Source organism: Lagenorhynchus albirostris, chromosome 12 (assembly GCF_949774975.1).
Source record: "Lagenorhynchus albirostris chromosome 12, mLagAlb1.1, whole genome shotgun sequence".
Lineage (NCBI taxonomy): Eukaryota > Metazoa > Chordata > Mammalia > Artiodactyla > Delphinidae > Lagenorhynchus > Lagenorhynchus albirostris.
The window spans coordinates 78,817,529-78,843,358 of NC_083106.1; the positions used below are offsets into that span (position 1 = coordinate 78,817,529).

Here is a 25,830-nt window from a genome sequence, read left to right on the forward strand (position 1 = left end):
CCATTACAAGTGTTCTCACTATACTTTATCTAATCCATTACCTTTTCTGGAACTAACAGATGCTAATTACTATAGAAGGTTGGGTTTAGTTAATATCAAATTATTTCTCAAGCTTTCAAGATATCTCTCTTTCCTTTGCCAAATGAATGAAGAGGAAACTGATAAAAACATCATAAAACCATTTAACATGAAATTTAGTTTTTGCTCTTAAAAATTTCAATTGCTAAAAAAGTAAAAAAATCTAAAATAGGTATCAGCATTAAATCCACCATGGTTTATTTACAGTAACAAAATATTTAAAAACAACTGCTCCTATAAGAATATTTTAAAAAATTGCCCCTATAAAACATTTAATATTGTCTTTAAGAATTAATGGAAAGTGGAAATAATATTATTTTCTGAATATTAGTACAATTTAAGGCACTTACGTTGATATAAATGAGTTCCAGGTGCCTCTTCCCCTTTTGTCCTTCTAAAGTACATGAATGTTTGCCAATGTCTAATGTTAAAAAAATTCTCTAGAACTATTTTAAAGTGAACTCAACATAGTACACACTAAATTAGGAAAAAAAAAGATGTAATGTTTTCAGTCTTTGTTCTGACACAATTGTATGACAGTTAAGAATAACATCCTAATCCAGAACTTTTTAGCCAAACAAAATTTCCTTTTCCAAGGCAAAGATCTGTTCTTGTGTCCTCCTACAAAAACGTCACTTTCATTTATGTTTCTAGTTCGCTTCCCCTTTGGAAATCAACAGAGTATCTTGATTAGATGACTATTAAACGGACTAGGTGGCTGTTACTGAAAACACACATTGATTATAAATATAGACTCTTCACGAGTCCACTGAAGTTTTCATTATTTTTTGGCTTTTTTCTGTGATACCTATGAACATGATTTTTGAGGAAGGTTTACGTAACAGTGTTTTTAGGTAGATTGCCAAAGATTATCCCCAAGAGACAACAAAGAGGTCTCTCTTTGCAGAAAGTAACCAAAAGGTTGCTGCGGTCATTGATGGTGTGCAGCCCCTTGTCAAGTTCAAATGGCTGGGAAGCAGCCGACCACTGGATGATCCCTGCCAGGGACTGGGCGGCATCATGACATCCCCACGGGAATCCTCTCGGACTCAGAACCCTGCAGTTACTGGTACGCTTAATTAGGGCTTTAGCCCTTCACAGGATTAGCATCCTACAAATTCTCGCCTCTGGCACCATATGCCTATGGAACCAGGACAACCCAGTGCGTGCACAGCGCAGCATCGTCCCACCACCAGGAGGCGCTGCGCGGACCTGCCTGTTTGTCCCCAGGGCTGAGAGGGTCCAAGCAGGCAACAGGCAGCAGGGGAATTACGAGCGGGTTGGAAACCTCATTCAAGAGTCCTTAGAAGAGTGAGTCTGAGCAGGGCTCAGTAGGGTGGCAGAGTAACCTGGTCATGCACCTGAGGTTAGTTGGCATTCTCAGATCTCATGTCAGTAGCCGGGATGCTGGTACCTCTGCTTCCATGAGGTGTGTATTCTGAAGAGCTTCTGCTTATGACTACAGACCTTACTAGGAGTGAGGAGACACAGCAGCAGTTACTAGGTGGTCACCACCAGGAAAGTGCTCAGGGGTTTGTGGTCTTTCTTGAAAAACAAAGCCATTTGGCTTCATTGTTTCTCATAGGTTAGTACAAGGACTAGTTAAACACTAAGGACAAACTGTGTAGTTTAATTGTGCTGCTCAAAACAGATCCAGTGCTCTTAATGGTTAAGTAGAAATAATCAGATTTGACATAGGCATTCCAAACGATGGTAGTCTATGTCTTAGCATCTGTTTCACACGAAAATAAGAATATAAATATTTTAGGATATAGCGACCTTTGTAGTAAATAACAATGCAACATAGTATAAATGATGGAGGAGTAAAATATTCCAGAACTTTTAAAGATAAATACTTATAGGAATCAATGAAATAAATAACATTAATTGCTTTGAAATTAAAAAAATTCTTGATTTGTATGAAGCCTGCACTTGTAGTTAAGATACATAACCGGTTGTAAGAACGCATGTGCCAAAAGACAGAAGAAAATATTCTAGGTTGGATATAAGAAGAAAAGCATTTTTCTTGTATTAAGTCTTACTATGTGTTTTTAAAAGACTAAATCCTTTCCCTCTATCAATAAAGGTGAACAGAAGGAGAGACCATTTAAAAAAAATGTTTTTGAAACAACCTAGCCTTTTGCCAATAAGGATACAAGCTGACTACACTGAGAAAAGAGAAACGGTCTTGTCTTACTGAGTTTAGTTTAACAACACATGTAGATCATTCACTGTACACAGAAGAAAGAAAATGTAAACAGTGGAAAATAAATGCAGCAGAAATATGAGCACACAATGTTTTCCATCAGTGTTCTAGATTCTCTCCCAAGACTCACACTTCTCAGAACCTAATAAAGGCAAGCACGCAGGGGCAGTTCCGGCAAAGCACCTGGTGGATCACAGCACAGGATGAAATGTAATAAAAGAGTATCACTTATGCTTTAACTTTTAAGATACCCATCTTTGTAACAGCCTCACAAGTACCTGTGAAAGCAACTTCAGAGAGTCCTACTAGGAAGTCCAGCAGGGTTCCCTTAGTGCCTCATAAAGTGCCTTAAGGCAGTTTAACTACAAAGCAGGCACATAGCCACCAAGTGTTGATTAAGGAGACAGAGTAAAGCAGAAGCAATGAGATTTACAGATAATCCCCAAATCTCTGATGTATGATCTATACCTGTAGCAATAAAAACTTAACAGGTAGGAAGAAGTAAAAGCTTTCTTGTACCATCGTGATGACTAACAACCTAATCAACCTTGTCAAGGAGGAAGAGAAAAAGGTGAGGATACCGGCTGAATCCAGCTGGATGGGTTTACAGGTAGATTCTCTTCTCAGAAAGTGACAATTTATTCCCAAACAGAGAACCATCTAGCTTAAAAAATGAGTTGGAAAAATTACTTAATGGAATGATTAATTAAAATAAATCAATAGACACCATTTACCACCACATATGAGATTAGAACTGTTTTAGTGGGAAGATAGAGGGAAACAAGTGAATGGTGAAATGATGCCCAAGAAGCTGTGTTTACGGCTTCAGCTGAGGAACAAAGCAGGCTCAGTTGAGATGAACGGGGATTCACACCTGACCCTGTACCGATGTTCACTCCTGTTCAGCTAAGCTAGATTAAAAAGCTCCTTTGGAGACTGATGAGTTGGATTTTTTTCTTTCTTGGCCGCACTGCGTGGCATTCGGGATCTTAGCTCCATGACCAGGGATTGAACCCATGCCCCTGCAGTGGAAGTCCTAACCACTGGACCGCCAGGGAATTCCCTGACGAGTTGTATTTTTAAAGAAAAATTTTGGATCTGTCACAAGCAACATGTAACCAGCTTGGGGCTGCGTGTCTTTCCTTAGCCCAAGATGCTGTACATGAATTTTTAGAAAACATATCCTAACCTCAGTGTAGAGAGACGAAATCTAACAAGTATGTCCCGAAGCAGGGAACCCAGTACCCCAGGGGTGTACGTGAGCGTGTGCAGTGCCCACTCCATCCTGCAGAGAGAGGCCTGATCTACAATCCTGGCCCCTCAGTCGGAGGGCGCCAGTGCCGGAGGGGCGCTGGCCGCTGTATTAGACTCTTCTACATCTGGGACCCTCCAAGCTCTCAGAACAGAGAAACCGGCTCCCCGCGCCCCCCGCCCCCCCCACAACGCCACCTCCCGAGGAAGTATTTAGGAGATTCCAGGCTCTGGAGGACAACAGAGTTGGCTGCAGCGCATCTACGCTGGTCTATCTGAATCACATCAATACAGCCTTGGCCCAAGCAGTAAAGGCTCTGCACTTGGACTGTGCTGGTCAGTCCATCTGAACTTGGGTCCAGCGCCCACCGGCAATATTCTGGACCCATAGCTGCTTCCTCCAAGGGGAAATTCTCATTAGGATGCACTTCCTTTGAGCGGATTTGCTAGAGTGCCGGCAACTTTGTTATTTCCTGAGATGTTGCTATTGTTGTTACAACATACTGCATCCATTAGGCAGTCTTGTTCATTTCAGGGCCACAGCAGGGGGAAGAAAAGGTAATATTCAAGCGGGGCTGCAGTTTAGTTCCTTCAGATTATTGACATGTTTTTAATTTTTCATTTTCTCTCTTTCTATATTCCTCCTCTTTACCTCTTCTGTTGGTGTTTTATCTCTCTTCGCATAAAGTACTGGAGGTCAGGGGCATTTTATTACTCCATCCAAGGGGTATTTATTGAGCACATGCCCTGTCATAGCTTCACACACGGTGACGTGATGTGTAACCGGAAGGCAGCAGACCCAAGTGTGTGTGGGTGAAGCGTGAAGTAAGGCACGCATGCCACGCACGAACACACCGTGTGTTCGTGGTGATTTCTGCCAAATGGCCAATGACCACAGAGAAGCCAGAAATCTCTGTATGATTCTCTGAGTCAATAGCGCAGCTCAGTGGTTCCATGTATATTCCATGTATACCTGCCGACAGGGGAGTGATCTTTGACAGACTCAGTCCCAAGCATACAGAACAGATTTTAACATCATGACATTTAAAACGTTTGGTTGTAGTCTTTTTGGTTCGTGTTTGGCCCGAGGGGCGGCAGCTAGACCACCTGGGTTCTGCCTGTGCTCTCTGCTTTGGTGACCTTGGAAGAAGTGCAGCATCACCGCCAGCCCAAGGTGGCCCCTCACTCAGCGCCGCCATGGAGGCTGTGCTGAAGCAAACACCTCCACACCATTTGCAAATGTCCCCTTTGGAGGATGAAACCGAGACAGGTGACCTGATTCTCAGGTAGCTGCAGAGTCCCTGCCAAAGAGGGTCTCTGCCCTTAGGACTTGGAGATAGGTTCCTCTTCTTTTTTAATTTATTTTTTTAACATTAACTGTAAATTGATAGGTTCCTCTTTGAGATAGTCTGTAAATGGATAGATCCCAAGACAAGGAAGACTTCAAATGTCCCCAAAGAGACTAAAACAGCTTATAATGGCTATAATTTATTTTGTTTAACTTTCTTTGAGTAGTTTCCACACAGAAGGAGGGTGGGGTTTGCGTGGAGTCTACACAAAGGAGGACCAGAGAATCAGGGCTATTCAGCCTGCCTCTTCCAGGGTCTAATGCCCAGAACCTCTCTTTGGGCACAAATCTCTCTAAAATGGAGAAGAGCAACTCTCCAAGCTATTAAAACTTTCTGGAAATACCACCCAGGAATAGCCTATGCCTTCTGCTCTCTATCTGCCACATAAGAGAAGGGTCTCCACCACCACCCCGTGTAGGCTTCCCTACCCTGGAGGAGTGGGTGCGTCTGACCATGCCCGCCTCCCATCGTAAACGAATGCGTTTATATTTCGGTTCATAAGTGTTTTAAGTGTTAACTGAGATAATGCAGAAATGGATGACCCAGAGACTCATCACCTCAAGAGAACTCTCAAAGCTGATTTCAGGACATGAAGAAATGTGTCATTAGTATATCAGTACCGAGCTAAAGGAACAACCCCTGCCCAGGGCTGGCCAGGGGTTGCCTGCGTTTCCTCATTACTAGAATGGGTGTCAATGACAGGAAAAGCCTTGTGTCCCTTGTGGAGAGGAATTCCAGGTGTCTGGGACTCCCTGTTGGTTCTGCCTCTGTCCCCCGTCATCCCGTCTGTGCTGGGACCCGCCTGCTCTGTCCTCCAGGGCTCTGCTCCCAAACCCAGACCTTCCCTGGCACTCAGGAACCCAGATTAAAATGTTCTCTTTCAGCTTCTTTTCCCTCTGGGTCTAGTTTTCTGCTATTCAGTCTGATACAGCATTTATTTCCTTCTAAGGCACGAAAGAATGACCACACAGTGTAGCTGATGTGGTGAAGTGTCCAGGAGGATTACCTTCTTCCTAAAGGAAGGGAGACTATTCGTTTGGATCAGATCACCTGAGTAGATCTCAGCTCTGAATGAGCGGGAGATGTTGCACACAGAGTGTTCTTACCTCCTGGACACAGTGTTCATTTTGTCCCTCACTCCTACCCCCTCCCCATACCATACTGTTTCTCACTTTAAAAGAAGGACCCTGGTGAAGGGGAGTATATCTTATCCTGCTTCATGGGATTTGAATACTTGGGTAAGACTCCTGTCTGGGAAAACAGTAGCAAGGAACAACCAAAGACCACAATTATTATTTTTACCCCAAACATCCCATGCTCTGCAGATTGTAAAAAGCAGTGAGTGAGTTAGGGAAAGACACTTATGCTCCCAAAGGGGGAAAAAAAATCAACAAAACAGCAACCTTTGCAGGCAATCTTGTGAAAGGTCCCTTTTAACCACCTTGTATTTGTTGATTTTGCTCACACGATACGCAGTTAAAACATCTGTTAGGCATCAGATTTATCAACAAACACGAAGCAGAACAGAAATCACAAACCTGCTTGATGCTTCCCCTTGTTCTTTCCTCCAGGTGCGTGCAGACAGAAGAAAAATGACGAGAAATGGTGAATACATTTATAGCGCTTGATAATGACCAAATTGGAGACTGGGGAATGAAGTACCTTAATTAATCCTTTCTGAGCAAGAGCCATACAAGCAAGACACTTTATCATGGACGTACCCAACTTTCTGACATATATCCTTGGTGGTACAGACCCGAGACAGCACAGCACCAATACTGCCCGCATGTGACCAAAAACTATAGACTCTTCATCAGCCTAAGTTATCCATGGTTTAGGCAAAGTGGTTCTGGTCTAACCGGCATCAGCAGAGGCCGTTAGAAGGGCGGTGCAGGTTGTGCTGAAGCTGGAGTCCCTGTGGTTCAGGCAGACTCAATCTGGGTTAGTTCATCTGTGACCGTGGTCTTGTGTCTCCGTCACTTGTTGGGGCAGATTTTGTTTTTGTGCTGTACAAAGTCTGAATGCCCTTGCAGGACATCAGGCACACAGACAACCTAGCTCAGTGTTGGGTGGTCTGTCTAATAAGCCACCTGGGCACGTTCAGGTCTATGCAACATGGCATGGGGTCCCCGCTCTTGGCAAATGCGCTGTGTCCTTGGGTGGGAGTCTTGCTTTCTTGTGGGTCTCGGTGCTCTTATGAATAAACTGAAGGCGCTGGAGTTGGTAATCTCTGAATTCTAACCCTAAGGTACCACGTGGCACCCTAGGAGCCTGACGACTCCCTGAAGCTTCACAGACGATCTGACTCATTTCCCAGAATAGCACATTTACCTGTGCTTCACCCCTGCATAGCCTTCACTCCCTTTGAGATGAAAATCAAGAAGTGAGTTCCTTCTCTAAATCCTTCTGTTGTTAAAACAAAACTTGGAAATAGCAACTGCTAAGACCTCCAAAGTGCACGTGAGAGACGAACTGGACCAGAAAGGAGAGTGTCCAGCAGGTCTGAGCAGCATGGCCTCTCACACCCCGCACGGCTGTCACACCACCCTATTCCCCGGGATGAGCACGTGCAGTCAGTGCACCCCACTGTATCTCTAAACTGGGGGGATGAGAGCACGGGTGGGTGTTTTTACTGATAATGTCATCGATGCTGCTGCTGCTTTTGGTAATACAATCTCTTCCCTGACCAGCTGTTTAAAATTGCAGCCCCGAACGCTCCCCCAATTCCTTCCCTACTTTACTTTTCTCTTTAGCACTTACCATCATCTATTCTATTATATATTTTGCTTATTTATTTTTACTGTCTCTTCCTATTATCTCTTGAATATACACTCCCCGAGGCCTGGGATTCTGTTGGTTTTTCTCCTCCACTGCTGCATTCCCTGTGCCTGGAACAGTGCTGTGCACACAGTCGGTGCTGTAGGGGAGCAGAATGTGGCACCCCAAAAATCTGGCACCCCAAAGTGTGTCTCTTTGGCATGAGAATAAATTCAGGCTAATTATTTTTAAGAGACAGAAGTCTCAGGAAGTTTTTCTTCTCTCTCCCTTAACTGCCTGAAAGAATTGAGGTAAAGTGCCTGTTGCCCCTGAATAGAGCTGTCACCAGAGAGGTCTGTAAAGAATACGGGCCAGTCGTGGTGGGGACTCAGCAGGGCCTGGAGGTGAGAGTGTCTCCATCGGAGGGACTCTGTCCCTTTTCTCTTCTGGCCCAGGAAACACCCGCTTCCTCATCCCCGTGTGAACTGCCCTTCTCCCCTCTGAGTCCCAAACTAGCACCCGCAACATCCTCCTTTGTCTTTAGCTGAAGATGGTGTTTAACGAGAGGGTTTTGCCCATTTGGGGGGATTACTCAGTTTTCCTGGGATTCTCCCGTGTATACCTGTTATCAAACTCTTGTTTGATTTCCTCCTGTTCATCTGTCTCATGTCAATTTAATTCTTAGACCAGAGAGAAGAACCCAGAAGGGCAGAGGGAAAATTTTCCTCTCTGACTGTGCTCAATGAGCGCTGACTGCATGAACGCACGGATGAGTGAACGATCTTTCCCTTCAGAAGTTCTTCAACCCCGAACGTTATAGGAAATACACGAGGTAAGGAAGAAGTTTTGGTCTATTTCTTACTGTATCACCCTGCACTCACTAAGCCAGTTAGTTATAAATGTAAAACGAACCCTCTAAGTCACTGTAAATTATTCTCCTCACAAACCTACACATTTGATTAAAGCGGGATTGCTTCCAGAGCAAAGGTTCTGAACTTGGCTTCAGGGAATTTGTGAATACATTAAAATTTGTAGGCAGAGTTTTGATTTTTTATGCGTTGAATATTTTTCTTGGGAAAGAGTCCATAATTACCACCATGTTCTTAATGGTTTAACAAAGAACAACAAAGATTAAGAATCACTGCGGTTTGGAACAGCAAACTATGGCTGAAGGGAGAGGTGCAGGAACACTGCTTGTCACTCCTGGGCAAACAGCCGTGTTCCTCAGTAAACAAGGCCGAGACCCAGAGGCTAAGCAGGGCGCAGGGAAAGGGGAGTGGGGCTGAGGCCTGGTAGCTACAGAGGGACAGGATGGAGGCAGGTGTCCGCATACACGTTCCTCCACCCCCGTCCCCAGTAGAAACAGGGAAAACAACAGAGAAAAGAGAATTACGGGAGTAAAAGAATAGTTTATGCACTGGGAGAATCTGACTCATTATTGAATAGTTTTTCCAGGCTGCAGGATGACTTTTAATCCAAAAACTGCAGGAAGTGGGAAGCCAAATAATCACATATAATAAAATAATAGCCCACGCTCTCCTGTCACTTGGGAACTTTCTTGGTTTGTTTGTTTTTTTCCCACTAGCCTTTCTACACATTACCTAGCAACCTTCATAAAGACGAGACGTACAATTTCCATACAGTTCCCGTTTTTGATTCATACCCTCAAGGAACAGATGGCACACGAGTTATATTCCCTTTTTGTTTTAAAATACTACACCTTAGAGTCTAAGTCTCAAAAAGGGAATTTCCCTACATTATAAGATCTAAATGCAAAGCGACTTCTCATCCATATGTACACTAGGCCGCACCCGCTCTAACACCCTGGGGTCAATGAATCTCTGTCGCAGGTGCTGGCGCAGGTTTGACCCTGACCTCTAGGAGGTGTGTCCCATCGGGTCAGAAGTGACCTTGGCCAGCTCTGGTCCTTCGCCTTGTGGATGGGAAGCCAAGGCCCAGGGCTGGGCAGGGAAGCAAAATGACAGATCCCGTTAGTTCACGATGGCCCCGCAGACCTCCTTGGAGGCGGCGGCTCCGGAGAACCGGCCGTGAGGGCCTCCCCGGCTGGTTCTCTGGAGGCGGCGGCTCCGGAGAACCGGCCGTGAGGGCCTCCCCGGCTGGTTCTCTTGCACTTTGGTAAGAAGAGGTTTCTCTGAGTCACACTAGTCAGCTGCCTCCAATCCCGTGAAGCCACTGGGACTAAGGCCTTGATGGGCCCTGAAAGGAAAGAGCAGGTGCTCAAACGCACGAAGTCAGCTGAGCCGTCCGAGAACTCTGCACAACCCGGGGGACCGACTACTGGTCCAGCGGATGACTCACGGGGGGCCGCCCCTGGCTTACTTGCTTTTCGTGTTTTACTGAGGATTTCTTTCATTAAATGGTGATTACGGTTTAGTCTGCGAGCTGAACTGGAGTCCAGGCTTCTGGGACTAAGGACTGTTTGGGAATTAAAGATGCTGCGGCAATCGTCAGGCCTGTGCACGACCTTTCCAGCCCCCTCCCCTCTAGGCACAGGGGGGCTGCACCTCCCTCCTGGTCCCCCCCCACTCCCCCCCGAGCTGAAGCACAGCTGGGTGACCTGCTTCGGCCAATGAAATGTGAATGGAAGTAACATCTCTTTAAAATTTGGAATGTTAATTCCAAGCTGTACTCTGAGTGGTCCTGTCACCTCACTGTACTCCACCTCATCTCTCCTTTCGCTGCTGATGTTGGTTTAATCTGCAAATGAAAGCTCAAGGCCCATCCTGTAAGGGGATCCCGAGGAGAAATGACCTTAAGGGACTTAAATGTGCAGACGTGATGCTCCCCAAGCAGCCCCGCCTGGGGTCAGGGGATGGCGGGGAGTTTTAAACAGTCATTGTTTTTCAAGAACCAAGGCACTTACCTGAGGAATTCTGGTGGGCTTTACGAAATGACATATTAGAAAATAAGCATGAAATAGTAAAAATAAATCTCTATAGAGTTCAGATTCTTTTCATATTTAAGCCCAGTCTGTGGATGGTGAGGAATGATACAGAATCCATTTAGTTTTGCACCTGAGCTGTTACCAAACAGCTTTGAATCTTTCAAAGAGCAACAGAGAATAAGACAAGCCCCGAATCGACACCTGTGCATGCGTGTGTGTGTGTGTGTGTGTGTCTGTGTGTGTGTGTGCGCATGTGTGGTTTGCTTTACAAACTTAAGGAAACGCGACTACAGCCCCGACTGTCGCACTGACACCTACTTGGTGGGGCTGCAGGTGTGCAAGGCCTTCAGGTGCGGCTTCCAGGTTGCAATGGAGACAGATTTCTCGTCGGCTGCATAACTACGCCAAACGCACTGCACGCGGCATACGCGGGGACATAAGAAAGAAAAACAAAAGAGAGGAGGAGAGAGAATGCAATGAAAAGGGAGATTAGTAAATTAATACAGATTAAGCATCTTTTCCTTGCCATGTTCAGCCCTGATAAATGTCCGAAGGGTGAAGAGGCTTGGGTGTTTTCGCCTGGCTGTGAAATACGCTCCACCACATCCATAGAACTGCTTTTCAAAATAACTCACATCAGAAGCAGAAGTACCACAAAGCATAACACAGAGGAGTTTTGGGATTGGTTAGGGAGAGACGTCGGAGGTGAGCTACCCGAGTGGGACTGACTGTGCATCCCGGGAGCCACTGCGTGCCCTTAATCACCACTTGTAAGATAGAGGCAAAGGACCCTGGAAATCCATAAGGCAACTAGTGAATTAGCTAGTAAACTGATGACCACCAGGGCATGTTAATGATGTAGTGAAATCCCCTGCGGTTGAACCATGTGGTACTTCTAAGGCTAACCGTGAAGGTGGAGATAAGAGGCAGGCCTAAAACAAGGTGGGGAAACGTACTCTCAGGAATATGATCCGAAAGCACGTAAGAATTTAATGCTGGGGTCTAAGGACACGTTTGTAGCTCTTGGATGTGAAACACAAGCTCTGTGTATGTCATATAATTATACCTGATATATATATAACACAAAGTGTTTTCATGTAATCCCCACAGTGTGGATGAAGACCCTTATGACCCTTATTGTGTAGAAGAGAAACTAAAGGCTCAGATACATTAGGAGGTTAACACAAGGCTGGCAGAGGTGAGACCCCGCCTCAGGTTGCCTGGCTCTTGGTCTTAGAATCCCTCCACGGTCCTTTGCTGGGTGACTGTTGTTGGAGCAGCGTCCCTCTCAACTGTCCATTTCAGAGGTTGCCTGAACTTACTTTCCATAGAGATTTTGGTGAATCTCTTCCTTTGCAATAGGTCTGCAAACATCTCTAGTGACCAAGTGTTTACACCACTCTCCTGAGAGGAACATTTTTACTATAATTCATAAATCAAAACATTCTATTTTGTGTGATTAATTCATATAAACAGGTCATGCCCCTGCTGTCTTACCATCATTCATGATTTTGAAACCTACAATGAAGAAAACAGTGACCTAATAATATTCCTTTCCCTGACAATACATTGAATACGCGTGTCCAGAAAAAAGAGTTAAAAATTGACATAACTAATTTGGAAAACTTTGGCTGTATCTATTAGAGCTGAAGTATATATACCCTATGATACAGCTACACACTCCTGCATGTATACTCAACAAATATGCTTACACAAGCTCATCAAAAGATGTGTACTATAATGTTCAAAACAGCACTACTCTGTTTTTAAAATCTTAATATGAATTTTCTTATTTGTTTACTTACTGAAGTATAGTTGGTGTACAATATAAGTTACAGGTATACAATAAAGTCACAATTTTTAAAGGTTATACTCCATTTATAGTTATATTGGCTGTAATCCCCATGTTGTACAATATATTTTTGTAGCTTATTTATTTTATACATAATAGTTTGCACCTCTTAATCCCCGACCCCTACCTTGCCCCTTCCTCTTCCCTCTCCCCACTGGTAACCACTAAGTTGTTCTCTCCATCTGTGAGTCTAAACAGCACTACCTTTTTTTTTTTTTTTTTTTAAATATTGGAGTATAGTTGATTTACAATGTTGTGTTAGTTTCAGGTGTACAGCAAAGTGATTCCGTTATACATATACATATATCTATTCTTTTTCAGATTCTTTTCCCTTATAGACAATTACAGAGTATTGAGTAGAGTTCCCTGTGCTATACAGTAGGTCCTTGTTAGTTATTTTTTATATAGTAGTGTATACATGTTAATACCAGACTCCTAATTTATCCCTCCCCCGTACCTTTCCCCTTTGGTAACCATAGGTTTGTTTTCTGTGTCTAAACAGCAGTACTCCTAATAAACCAAAGTTGGAAATGCTCAAGCAGCCGTCCGCAGGCCCATACATGGGTGAGCTGTGGACTGCTAGCACAGTGGATCAGCACACAGGAACAGTCCACTGTAACTACACTCAACAGTGTGGACGAGCTTTACACGAATACTGCTGTGTGAGAGGGACAAGACACAAAAGAGTGCCTGTGGTGTGACGCCACTTCCATAAAGGACAAAAGCAGGGAAACCAATCCCCGCAGTTAGAAGGCAGCGGGGCGGCTGCCCCAGGGACAGAGGTGGAGCGAGGGTGCATGGGGTGCTGACCACCGGCTGCTGGTGACAACTGCAGCGCAGTTTTCTAGGGTCTGTGCTGCATTCCCTACGCACCTTATACTTCAATAAGATGTTCAAGAAGTGATATAAAAAACTAGGAAGATATATGGTAGGACCTGAGGGTTTTTATATTATTAAGGAAGGTTTAAATAATTGAAGCCAGCTTCCTTGCCTGGAGCCTTCATCACACGGCTCACGTTGGCTGAACCTACAAATCCCTCAGAACGTACGCTAAGCATCTTGGCATCTTACAGAGAACAAAGCAGTTGTCATCGTATCATCCTGAAATGTTAGTTTTGGCAAGTGCTGTGCACTCACAATCTACAGAGTGATTCAGAGTAATCAATAAAGACACATGGGTTTATTATCGCAGCTTCTTCTGTAGTGAAGGCCAGAGCCCCGCCAGTGCTGCTTTAATTAAACAACTTTAATAGAAGGCACCAGATATATGTGGACTTGGGTACTGTGGAGGCAGGACTCACGTAGAAGTGAGCAGCACACAGCAGGCCTGGGCATTATTGGATATCAGGGGAAAAAAATCCCAAACAACAATACGACAAAAATGGGACCAAGACATTACCTGCCAAAGTTATAAAGAACTGGGGGCAGAAGTGGCCATGCTTAGAAAATTGAAAATTTTCTTAACAATGAGATCTGGCTTCTTGCTCTTTTTCTATCACATTGATCTCAACAGCTAAGCTCTTATTCCCTTCGTTAGGAGCAGAGGGCAAGTGGCATCTCCCTCAGGGCTGATACCAGTCCGCAGTCGAGTGGCAGTGGAGCGGGTACCTATTATTCTCACCCTCTAATCACTCTGTCCTGGCCTCAGTTCTCCCTCAGCTTCTGGAAGCTGAACCCAAGGCCACAACCATGTGATCGAGGAGCCAACGTTCCTCTACTTGAAGCTAAAATCACACAGTGGTTGGCGAGAGAAAGTGCCCAGAGGGATTTCATTTACATGGCACACACACTCCCAAGGAAAAGTCACCAAAAAGCAACAGGAAAGCCGAATTCACCATTTACTCTGCAACCCTGGTGCTCAAGGTAGCCGAACAAGTTCACACTTTGGTCTAGAGCTATAAGCGCAATGTCAGTATAGTTACTTCAGGGAGTATTTAGTCTGCCTTGTCTGGAGCGTTACAGCTATGGCGCATTTGACCCTTTCTGGAAACCTTAATTCCAGCTGAGCATCCAAAGGTAGAACCAACATGGAATGATGTTTTTCAAGGTACAGAATTTAAGAAGCCGGAGAATGAAAAGGTTTAGGGTGAAAACCAGTAATATCGCTTTCCCCACTTTACTTCTCACTCATTTTTGTTCCTCAGTGGCAACCCCTTCAACTTTTATAGCTTCTGTTTCTAATTTTAAGAATCCTTATTTTTAAGGATTGTTCTCATATTTCTTTGGGGTTTTTCATTTTCTTACCATGGAAGATAGTGACATAGCCATGTACACACCTTCCCCTGATCTCATCCTACCAACAGTTTTTAGTAAATTTTAGTTAACTTTTAGTTAAGTGTTTAGTTAGTGAACACTACTTAGTGTTTGCATTACTTTGACCCCATAACTACTGTTCCCAGCTCAGCAATGTGATGTACCACTGACTACCTTTTTCTTTCCCGTGTAATTTATTTTGGTTTTTCTTGGAGCTAGTATTGCCCTATTTTAATGTCTTGATTTGCCTTTATGTACCTAGGAGGAAAACATGCCTGAACTCTCCAACAGAACTCTAAAATCCCACTTGTCAGATACATCACGAAAGCTGTGTCTCCTTGCCACCCTCCCTCCGGCTCTCTGCTCTCCGGCCTGCATCTCTGGCCCTGGGACTGCCCCTCAGCAACAGCCTGGAGGTCCCCTCACTCCTCCTTGGGTGGGATCTCTTGTTCCCGGGACACCACGTCTCCTTCCTTTCTGGGTTCATCTCTTTGTTTTGGAGGATTAATTCTACCCAAGTAGCTTCTCCTGTTTTTCTTTTCCTTTTTTTCCATTTCAGCTTTATTGAGGTATAACTGACCTATATACAGTTGTGAGATCTTCTAAGCTTACATCATGGTGATTTAATATATGTACACATTATGAAAGGGTTCCCCCCATCTAGGTAATTAACACATCCATCACCTCACGTATTTATTTGCTTGTTTGTTTTTTGGTGTGAGAACATTTTGCTTGTTTGTTTTGGGTTATTTTTTGAAATGCATTGTTAAAGACTTTTTATTTTATTGCTATATTGGAGTATAGTTGATTAACAATGTTGTGATAGTGTCAGGTGTACAGCAAAGTGATTCAGTTATACATATACATGTACCTATTCTTGGTGTGAGCACATTTAAGTTCTACAGTCTTAGCAGATTTCAATTATACAACACTGTTATCAACTATAGTCACCACGTTTCACATTACAGCCTCAGGGCGTATTCATCTCATAGTGAAAGTTTGTACCCTTTTACCCTATTTCCCCCACCTTCCAGCTCCTGGCAACCACTTTTTGCTTCTGTTTCTAGGAGGTTGACTTAAAAATTTTTTTAGATTCTACATTAAGTGAGACCATGCAATAGTTGTCTGTCTCTGTCTGGTTCTCTCACTCTGCATAATAACAAGGTCCATCCGTGTGTCGCAAATAGCAACTTTTTCTTTCTCATGGTTGAATAATATTCCACTGTGTATATATACTGCAAGGGAAAACAGCATGGAGGCTCCTCAGAAAATTACAAATACAACAGCCATATAATCCAGCAGTCCCACCTCTGTGTTTATCCAAAGGAAATGAAAACAAGCTATCTGCACCCCCATGGCCACTGCAGCATGATTCACAACAGCCAAGATACGGAAGCAACCCAAGTGCCCATCGGTAGATGCATTGATAAAGAAGATGTGATATTAGCTTCCTGAGTATGGGGAAATGGTAGGTAAGTTTTGAGGTTTTGCATATCTGAAAGAGTCTTCATGTTACTCCCATACGCCATGAATAATTTGGCTGAATATAGAATTCTAGGTTGGAGATAATTTTCCTCCATAATTTTGAAAGTATTGTTCCACTGTCTTCTTCTAATTTTAAGTTTACCAATGAGAAATCCATGCAATGCAGATTCTGGACCCTTTGGGTATGTTCTGCTCAGAAAGCATTTAGGATCCCTTCTTTCAGGAGTTCCCATATTTCACAAGGGCGTCCTCAGTGTGAAGCTTTTTGTTCACAGTGCTGGGTCCTTGGGGGGCCTTTTACTGTGGCCCCTCCTGCCCTTCATTTTTGGGGAACCGGAATATACTACTTATTTGATAAAATTCCACACTTAATTTCCCTGTATTCTTTTTGAGGTACTTCTGTTGGCTGAATATTTGATCTCCTGGAAGTGTCATCCAACTTTCCTACTGTTTTTTGTTTTATTTTCCATCTCTGCCTTTTTATTCTATTTTGGGGGAGATTTTCACAGTTTTATCTCCTTTTCTGTTTTCTTCTTTTTCTGCTCTCATGTTTTCCACATCTAGGAATTTTTTTTTTCTGAATCTGTCCTTATTCATGATTAAAGCATTACTACAAAGGCTGTATAAGCTCTGTATATGTGGCTTGAGTTTATTTTAGTGGCCTCACTTTGGAAGGCTCAGTTCTTTCACTAGAGGAAGCCGAAGTTTCAATACATAATTTGTTTTTTTTTTTTTTTTTTTTTTTTGCGGTATGCGGGCCTCTCACTGTTGTGGCCTCTCGCGTCGCGGAGCACAGGCTCCGGACGCACAGGCTCAGCGGCCACGGCTCACGGGCCCAGCCGCTCCGCGGCATGTGGGATCTTCCCAGACCAGGACACAAACCCGTGTCCCCTGCATCGGCAGGCGGACTCTCAACCACTGCGCCACCAGAGAAGCCCCATAATTTGTTTTTCTTTTGGGCCAACTAATTTCCCCAGAGCAGCATCTTCTACTCTCTTCCCTCAGGAAAATAAGCCCACCTGTCAGCATTCATTTCACACACTTGTACTTAATTCCCCTGTTTCTGTTTCCAATAAAGCACCCTGGCTCCACCCTGAACTGGACCAGCCTCTCTAGAAGGAAACCGCTCACACAGAACTTCTGAAGGATCTTGAAATGCTAATCCCCAGCTTCAGTGATGTATATATGAGGCTTCGAGTGCTGGATTCAGATTCCGACACCAGGGACCTGAGTCCTACCTCTTGCCAAGTCCCTAGGCTTGTCCTGGGGATCAAGGGACATAATGTAGCAGAAACACTCTGCACACTTGTGAATAGAAGCACTTCGCAAGTCTTAGGCATTATCAATAAAAGTGGTGACATTGGGGCACGTATCCACAACGTTACTGAGGGCTGCTTTCTTTTCCTAGACTGCTCCGCTTGAAAGGAAAAGTTAATGTAAATGAATCATGCAAAGATGTTGACACAACTGAGTTTACTGCAAGCTGCTGGGGTTTCAAACTTTTCCCTAAAACCCTGAAATGCTGGTTAATTTAGTTGTCTCACCGACTGAACGACAAAGCAATCTGGGCATCTCCAGCGCCCTCTACAAAGACAGCGGCTCTGGCTCCAAACAAACGAGACTGGCCTTGGTCTTGATGCTTTGTGTGATCAGCAAACCAAGGCAGTTTTATTGGGTAAGAAAATGCATGGATCAGCAAATGAGGCTTGTTGTTTAATCTAAAGCATCCTTAAAATAAACATCTATAATCTAAAGCTTAAAGTCCTGACTTCTGGCTATGGGTTACAGCAAGGAAAAACAATGAATACATTTAATAATTATATCATTATTCTTATGTCTAATAAATTGCATTTGGACAGAGGAACAATCACTTTTTAAATTGGTAATTAATGAAACTATGATTAGATTTAAAGGTATTCTTGAACGTTTCAAGCCTTTCATTTTATATTCTTTTTTGTTCAGAACAACACATAAGTTAGAGTTTTAAGTAAAAAAAAAAATTAATGATTTCACTCCACAGTTTCCTACCTTGGTACAAGTTCAATTATTGATCACAATATATATTACATAACTCAGTTCCATAAAATAAAAATCTAGATCTTTAAGTAAACTTTACAATCAGCCTCTTCACTTTTTACGGCTCAGGAAGGCCTTGCCTTGCTTTGGCTGTTGGCCAGAGGCTGTTGGTATAAATGCCTCTGGTCCAAAGACTGCCTGGAGGAATGGTAATCTGTTTTCACGTTCAATTGGAAATTTTTTTTTTTTTGGCACAATTTGGTAGTTAATAATGATGAGATAGATCAGAAAGTCCCTCCTATTATTCTCTGTATCTGTCTTGTGCAGTAGGATAGCCAGTAGCCGTGTAGAGCTACTGAACACCTGAGATGTGGCTGGTGCCTCCCAGGAACTGAATTTCTAAATGTAAACAGCCACCTGCAACTCTTGGCAACTGTTCTGGGCAGCAGAGCTGGAAGCTCTGTGTCATCACAAGGGATCCACGCCTCAGAAATTCCTCAAAGGGCTCACTTTCCAACAGGATGGCCAATGGTCTAAGATTTTTTTGATGCAGTCCCCTTTTATACCCAGAAATATCGAGGATCTGTACACAGAAGTGGTTGTACTTTGAGTACATGCTGATTGAGAAAACATACAGTACAAAAAGCTAGTAAACAATTTCGCGAGGATATTAAATAAGTTTGAACTGTATCCATGCCAACAGCACAGTCACGCCCCTGAGAGCAGGCAGCCTAGGTATGTGTAAGGTGTACCACTGGTTCCCTGTGTGGACAGGGCTTGCTGCCCGAATGCATGCAAGGAACCCAGGGAGTAGCTCTGCATTCACAGGCTGGAAAGCATTCTTCCAGAACGGAAAGATGAATACGTTAAAGAGCAACTGAAAGATAAAAACAGAAGTGTGGGGACACCTCATAAGCAGTTAAGAAGCGCCAAAGGGTGGAGGCTCTCTGTTGGGGCATTTTGTGTGCACCCCGGCGTGCGTGACGTCCCTGTCATGGCCCTGTCATTCGGCCTCAGATCTTAAACTCCTACGACTCAGGGATCTTTCCTTCAGGAAAACAAAGTTTACTTTATCTTTGGCGCCCCTTTAAAACCCGGAAATTTTAAAACAAGAGCCTCTCAGTGGTGTGCATTACACGTGATGCGCAATGGTCAGGAGTCACAGAACAGTTTGCTCTAAACACTAACACCCTCATTTAGTCACAGATACAAAGGGGTCTCCTTTCCGATGTAGCCCCTCCCCGCCTCCCCCCACCCTGTGGCCACAGGCAGAGGCTGCGGAGTCTTGTGTCGTGGTTGCTGCCCTCCACCCCCGACTGGAACCTGCAAGGTGCGTGGGAACAACGGGCCTGCTACTGTAGCAGGAACCTCAGTCACCGCCCTGAGCCCTCTGGTTCTGCAGGTCTGGGGCATCCACTGCCTGGCATGGAGGGATGTTACATAATCATCTTGTCTATAACTAAATACGAACTCACAGCATGGATCTAGAGGAAAACATATTTTGTGATTCTAGGGTGGCTCTACCCCCAAAGGGTATGGATGACAGAAGGAGAAGCGTTCCTTTTACTGCTGAAGCAAATCCTGAGTTACTGAAACAAAGATTAAATGCTGAACAACCTATGTATTATGAGTTAGCTTCAAACAATATGCTTACTACTTCATACGCTCAAACATCGATGTATTCCATAATTCCAGCTCTTAAAATAAGAATTTCCAGTTATTGCTCTAGGTGGCATTAAAAGTGATTCCACGAGTACTAAACCCTGACATTCTAAACAAATACGTTGTTCCTCAGAACGGCGGCACACATCGGGCAGCAGACGGTAACTGCAAGGCAGGCACCGATACTGTGTTCTGCTCCATCACTGAATGAGCAATGATCTTTCACCAAGTAATGCATGACACATACTAGGTCATCCCAGGAGCGACGCGACTGCTGACCCCGGCATAGCTCTGCTGCTGCCGTTAGTTAATCCAAACAAAGTGTGGACCACTGGCTGAAAATACATAGTATTTTTTTCTGTTTGGGAGTGGGGAGCACTTGACCAAATCTAAGACTGTACATTAAGTTCCAGCTTCGCTTTTAAAAACAAAACCAAAGAGCAGCTCCCCTAAGCAAGGGCACAGAGGGACCGGCCCACGACCCGGCGCCTGCAGAAACAGGTGTTGCCGTCTTCCCGGTACACTGACGTTTACCTGGATGAGGCTGGCAGCTGGGTTCCTTCTTTTCTCAAAGTGCTTCTGGCGGTGCTGTTCTTGTACTTTTAATGCAAAACCTGAGCCAAGAATGCCCTGCAACAAAATACGGAAATAGCGCTGAAAACTTCTTTCCCCCAAACACCATTAAGTAATACAAGTATTTAAAAAAAACCCTCTAAGAAGAGTCTGTGAAAAGGTGAACAGTAGGCAACCTGTCCCTAAACTCATTAAAACAAACACGATTTCCTCTACTATAACACATCGGCCAACGGCAAGCCGCTGGGCAGGAAGCAGAAGGACATCTGCCCTTCCGGAAGTCACCAGGCCCTACGGTCTCTCACGGGGTAAGAGGAGCCACCACAATTCCAAATAAAAATCACTATTTTAAAAAATGATTTTGCGTGGCCTTCTCTGTGGCATTTCTTTACGCCTAAGTCAGAGAGAATGGTCCTATCCAGTGGTGTACAGAGGGGGATTAGAACTTGGGGCTGTTACTGTCTCGCGGATGTGGACATGGGAGCTTTCCTAGCACTTTGACGACACTACCTGATTTTATACTTTCCATTCACGAAATGGTGGGGGAGGGAGTGTTCGAGGTTAATCCTCAGTGATGCTATAATTCTACACCTACCAAAGGAAAGTAACAGTGGGGAAGGACAGCTGTCCAGATGAGACACACACTCAGTTTTGGAGACGTCGAAGGTTTGCCATTTTGCGTGTCTGTCCAGTAAAGACAAGAACACAGGTCGATGCAAAGCACCTTCTTGTCTACCTGAGTCTTAACGGCACATTCTGAGCCTGGCTTGCCTTCCTGGCCCTGGCTCACCTGTCAGATCTGGGGGTTGGTAGGTGAGCAGTCCCTTCTGGGTTTATGCTAGCTTTTGCTGGTTTGCTTCCTTCTGCTGTCTCCATCTGCCGAAATATGGCCCCTCTTTTCAGTTTGCTTTGGTCTAAATTTGTGGAATCAAGATGCTTCGTCTCACCCTTGAGTTGAGGCTGGCTTTGGAGTTTGCTCAGTTCAGTCTCTGGGCTTTGTCTCTAAGCCTCCACTTTATTGGTGTGGGACGCGGAGCCCCTCTGCTTTCAAGTCTGGGATTTTAGTTGCTAGCTATAAATTATTAGCTTCTTATTAAACTTCAAGGAGTCTAACCCTTAGGTTACATACAGCCGGGCATTTTATAAGCTCTAATTCAGTATTTGCCACAGGTAAGGATTGCCTATTTCCCTTTTCTTCACATGTTTGAAGTCACTCAAAGATAGTACAGGCTGCTCAAAGGGGTGATGGGTCTAGTCCTTGGGAGGTGTTAGGTCTCAGTGGATGAAAACTTGGCGAGGACATTTTGGGGCTCTAGGTAACCTTTAACCTTCCTTCTCATCCTGAGATTCCACAATTCTGAGTACCTCGGTGACAATGACCAGATAATAAATAACACAATTCTGTTTAAAATGCAGTTACACGACGACAGTCTTGTTATTAATGAGCAGTGACCGACTCCCCCATCGGTCAGGATGAGGGGCTGCGCTGTGAGATGAGGGATGGCGTCTGAGGTCTGTTCCATCTCACTCCCTTAGTGACTGTGCTGTGCAGCCTGACCTGAGGTTCTCACCTCATCCAGGCTGTGACTGAACATACCAAGCTCTACGAAAACCTGGTCTATAGGATCTTATTTGTACATTTAGACAACATCTCCCTCCATTCAGAGGTTATAAAAATGGCATTCTGTTTGCAAATCCAAATCAACTCTTAGTTACGTATAACTCCCAAATTTCTTGCTGCTCCTTAACAGCATTAAGGAAAAGTTTAAGTATTTTCCTTTTAATGTCATTTTTCATGAAGTTTAAACATGCAAGAGACTATGAAACAGCAGAATTTATAGCGTATATTTATATTATGTATATTATGTATTCATATTATATGCATAGATGTGTATAATCCACTCACAGGAAGCATAATTTAGATTTTGTAGGCATTGAATTAGCAGCAATAGCTACCATTTTTGAGCATTCATTATGTAAATATGAAGTTCAGAGTTAGATCCCTTTTGGAAAATGAAGACAGGCCAGGCCCTACATAGCACAAACTTAGCACCTGCCAAACAAACTAAAATGTGGTGAAAATCACGTTGGCGGTGCTTAGAAACATTCGCTAGTAGATGGCAAATGTCGGCTGCATGTCTCCTGAGCCAGACTGTCCATTACAGCAGTCACTGCACTAGCTCTGCTCGTCGTCTTCTTACGGCTGCTGTCCAATCCTGTCCCACCTCCCTCCGTTCCCAGCTCAGAAACAGAAACACAAGGCTGGTAAAATAAAGCCTGTTATGTTACATATAAATATATCCTGTAAGTTATGTAAGTACATACATGTAAATATAACTTATGTGCTATTCCTTCCAGTATCCATACTGATAGATACAAAGTCTCAGAAATTGATTTTTGTCTTAATTCATTTCCTAAGATCAGATAACTTAAATTTTGAGGTTTTAAGTTTTAGAAGTGCTACATAAACACCAAATAAAAAGGAAACACGTATTGGTCAGTATTTAAAATATTTATCCCTTGTTTAATTATAGTTAAAACATACTCCCTTCCAGATTAGAAGAGCCTATCTGTACCCTCCAGTCCTGCACTTGGTGAACAGGCTAGACAGAAAGATCCTCTCAGCAGGAGGTAAGGGGCTTCCGCAGGTGGAGAAAGGCCTGCCCCGCAGGGCGAGGTTGGGCAGGGGTCTCAGGGAAGGGGACCCCTGGTGGAGTTGCTGGTCTGTGTGGCTCTGTGATGTGTGCGAGAGTCCTTCTGCTTTGAGGAAAAGATAGGGAAAGGAGCTTCTCTTTCTTGGTCCTCGGTTTCCTGGGTAGAAGGACCTCAAACAGGGATGGGCCACAATCCACCTCTGACTTTTCTTAGCAAAATGCCAACATGTTCTCCTAATTTCCATCTGACACCCCTGCCAGCCCGCGGGTGCACAAGACATAACGGCATTTCCAGCCACCTTGTTTTATTTAAAAGCGGGAGCCACTGAGTCTTTCATTCAAGTAAGAACTCAGTACCTAACATGAGGCTGCAGTAAAAAGATCCATGGTGAAGTCTACTTTGCTTGGCACTGTTAGGGCGTGTTCTATGCAAGCAAGATGTTCAGATCTCCAACATGTATTAATTTAATTTGCATATAAAATTGTAATCACTTCATTGGGAAACCTTTACAAGAATGGCCACTTAGTCTCTGACCCTTAACCTAAGAGCCACACAGCTGAACCTCCTGTGATGGTCCATGGTCTCAGGATGGAGTCAGGGGGTCTCACTGAGGTGGGCTGACCTTCAGGCCAAGTGGCCCAGGTCTTTTCACCTTTGAACACTTATGTCTGCTCACTTCTTACCCTTTTCTTTTCCCTCTCTTGCTGTTACCTCTTCCTGGTCTAATGTGTGTTCTATCACCGTAATTCTACATTGCTGTCTATAATCCTCAGAGGTGTGAAAGCACAGAGTTCAGTTTACCAGACTTTTCTCTAAATTAAGCAAAGGTTATGAACGAGCCTCGAGGCTCTCCTGGGAGGACGGCGCATACACGGGTGCCCATGGGAGCAGCCCAGAGCGGGGAACAGCCCAGAAGGGGGCCTCCTTCCCTGCCTGTAGTTCTTCGAGGGATCACACGGGTTGTTATACGTGTGGCCTCAGGATAAGTATAAACACAACAGAGGCAGATCTTTTGTGCCATTATTTTGGGAAAAGAGCGCAAGACTACATTTTACTGTTTCTAAAGGTATTCTCCTGTAGGGAATCTGGTTATTGAGTGGGTCTCTGCCCACTGAATTGCTGGGCAGAGAATTGAATTCTGGTCTGAACTGCTGAGGTTGCCAGATTCCGCTGACTCTGGACAAGTGAGGCGCTTTTTGGACTCTGCTTCGTTTTGTCACAGCAGAAAACACACACATCATGAAAATTTTCTTTGTGACAAGCACCTGACTTACGTCATTGGTCTTAACAGATTTTCTCTGGGTGTGATCATTTTTCCTACCTGATACTGATAAAGAAGTGTACTCAGGGTTTCTCTTACGGGCTGACTTGTGTCCAAAATTCATAGGCTGTAGTCCTAATCACCAGGACCTCAGATGTAACCTTATTTGGAGAAACGGTCTTTACGAAGGTGATCAAGTTACAGTGAGCTCATTAGGGTGGGCCCTAACCTAGTATGTCTGGTGTCCTTTTTATAAAATTAATTAATTAATTAGTTTATTTTTGGCTGCGTTGGGTCTTCCTTGCTGCACGTGGGCTTTCTCTAGTTGCGGCGAGGGGGGGCTACTCTTCCTTGCGGTGTGCGGGCTTCTCATTGCGGTGGCTTCTCTTGTTGTGGAGCACGGGCTCTAGGCTTCAGTGGTTGTGGCACGTGGGCTCAGTAGTTGTGGCGCACAGGCTTAGTTGCCCCGCAGCATGTGGGATCTTCCCGGGCCAGGGCTCGAACCTGTGTTCCCTGCACTGGCAGACAGATTCTTAAGTCCTGAGCCACCAGGGGAGCCCCCCTGGTGTCCTTTTAAGAGGAAACCTGGACACAAACATGGGCAGAGGGAAGACGATGTGAAGACACAGTGCTCAGACGGCCGTCTACGAGCCCTGGAAGAGGCCTGGCCACATCCTCCCTTGCAGCCCTCAGGAAGAACCGGCCCTGCCAGCTCCGTGATCCTGGACTTCCAGCCTCCAGAACTACGAGACAATAAAGTTCTGTTGTTTAAGTCAAGCCAACCAGTCCGTGATGCCTTGTTACAGCAGCCCTAGCAAACCAACACAGTCACATATGGGCAGTACATGACAAACCCGGTTTCAAAGTGGGGTCTGATGCCCGTGCTCTCGCGTGGTCTCTTGGGACCCTTCTCTGACCTTGGTTGGTCCGGGGTGCAACCAGCTGGTCAGTCTGGAGCTGAGCTCTGGCCACGGGAAGGACAAGAGGTCCCAGGCAGAGGGGGAGCCCCGGCAGCTACAGGCTGTGGTGCTGAAGGCCCCACCCCCTTGGCTCCTGGGAGGGCTGCCCCGGGGCCTCTGCAGCAGAGGCTGTGACATGAGCCAGCCTGTGTCTGCGGCAAGACTGAGGCTGCTGTTCCTCAAGCGGGACAGCGGCCATGGCTCTCACAGTCCTGCTCGTTGGCTCCTCTCCAACAAGGGGAAGCCAAAAGCGAGCTCTTGGGGAGCGGGGCAAGTGGTAGTACTCTGACCAAGTGCCTTTGAAGACACAAGAGGATAAAACAATCAGAAAGGAAGGCTTCATCCAGTATGGAGACAATAATCAGAAGCTTAAGAGAAGGGAAATGTGTTCTTCATTCTGATAGGAAACTGGTTGTTAGCAAAAGTCAATGATGACACAAGGAATAAATCACCTGACACATTAATAAAAACCCTTTAAATTCGTACGCTTTTCACTCAAGTAGCCCTGAGAGGTAGCTACTCCACGTGGGCACATGCATCTCTTCAGGAGTGCACGCCTTATGCACCT

At 44.7% G+C, this 25,830-nt stretch overlaps 1 protein-coding gene across 5 annotated transcripts in view; it reads right to left on the minus strand.

Annotated features, from left to right (window-relative positions):
* KCNQ5 (potassium voltage-gated channel subfamily Q member 5) overlaps positions 1–25,830 on the minus strand; it is a 583,808-nt gene that overhangs the window by 71,389 nt on the left and 486,589 nt on the right. For 2 of the 5 annotated variants that reach the window (XM_060168257.1, XM_060168260.1), the window contains 4 exons: positions 20,349–20,444; positions 10,865–10,959; positions 6,423–6,449; positions 1,493–1,549 (listed from right to left, as the gene is read on the minus strand). In XM_060168257.1, coding sequence (XP_060024240.1) covers positions 1,493–1,549; positions 6,423–6,449; positions 10,865–10,959; positions 20,349–20,444 — 275 coding nt within the window. The remainder of the gene's footprint in view (positions 1–1,492; positions 1,550–6,422; positions 6,450–10,864; positions 10,960–20,348; positions 20,445–25,830) is intronic. The other 3 variants (XM_060168258.1, XM_060168262.1, XM_060168259.1) reach the window with 3 other exon arrangements.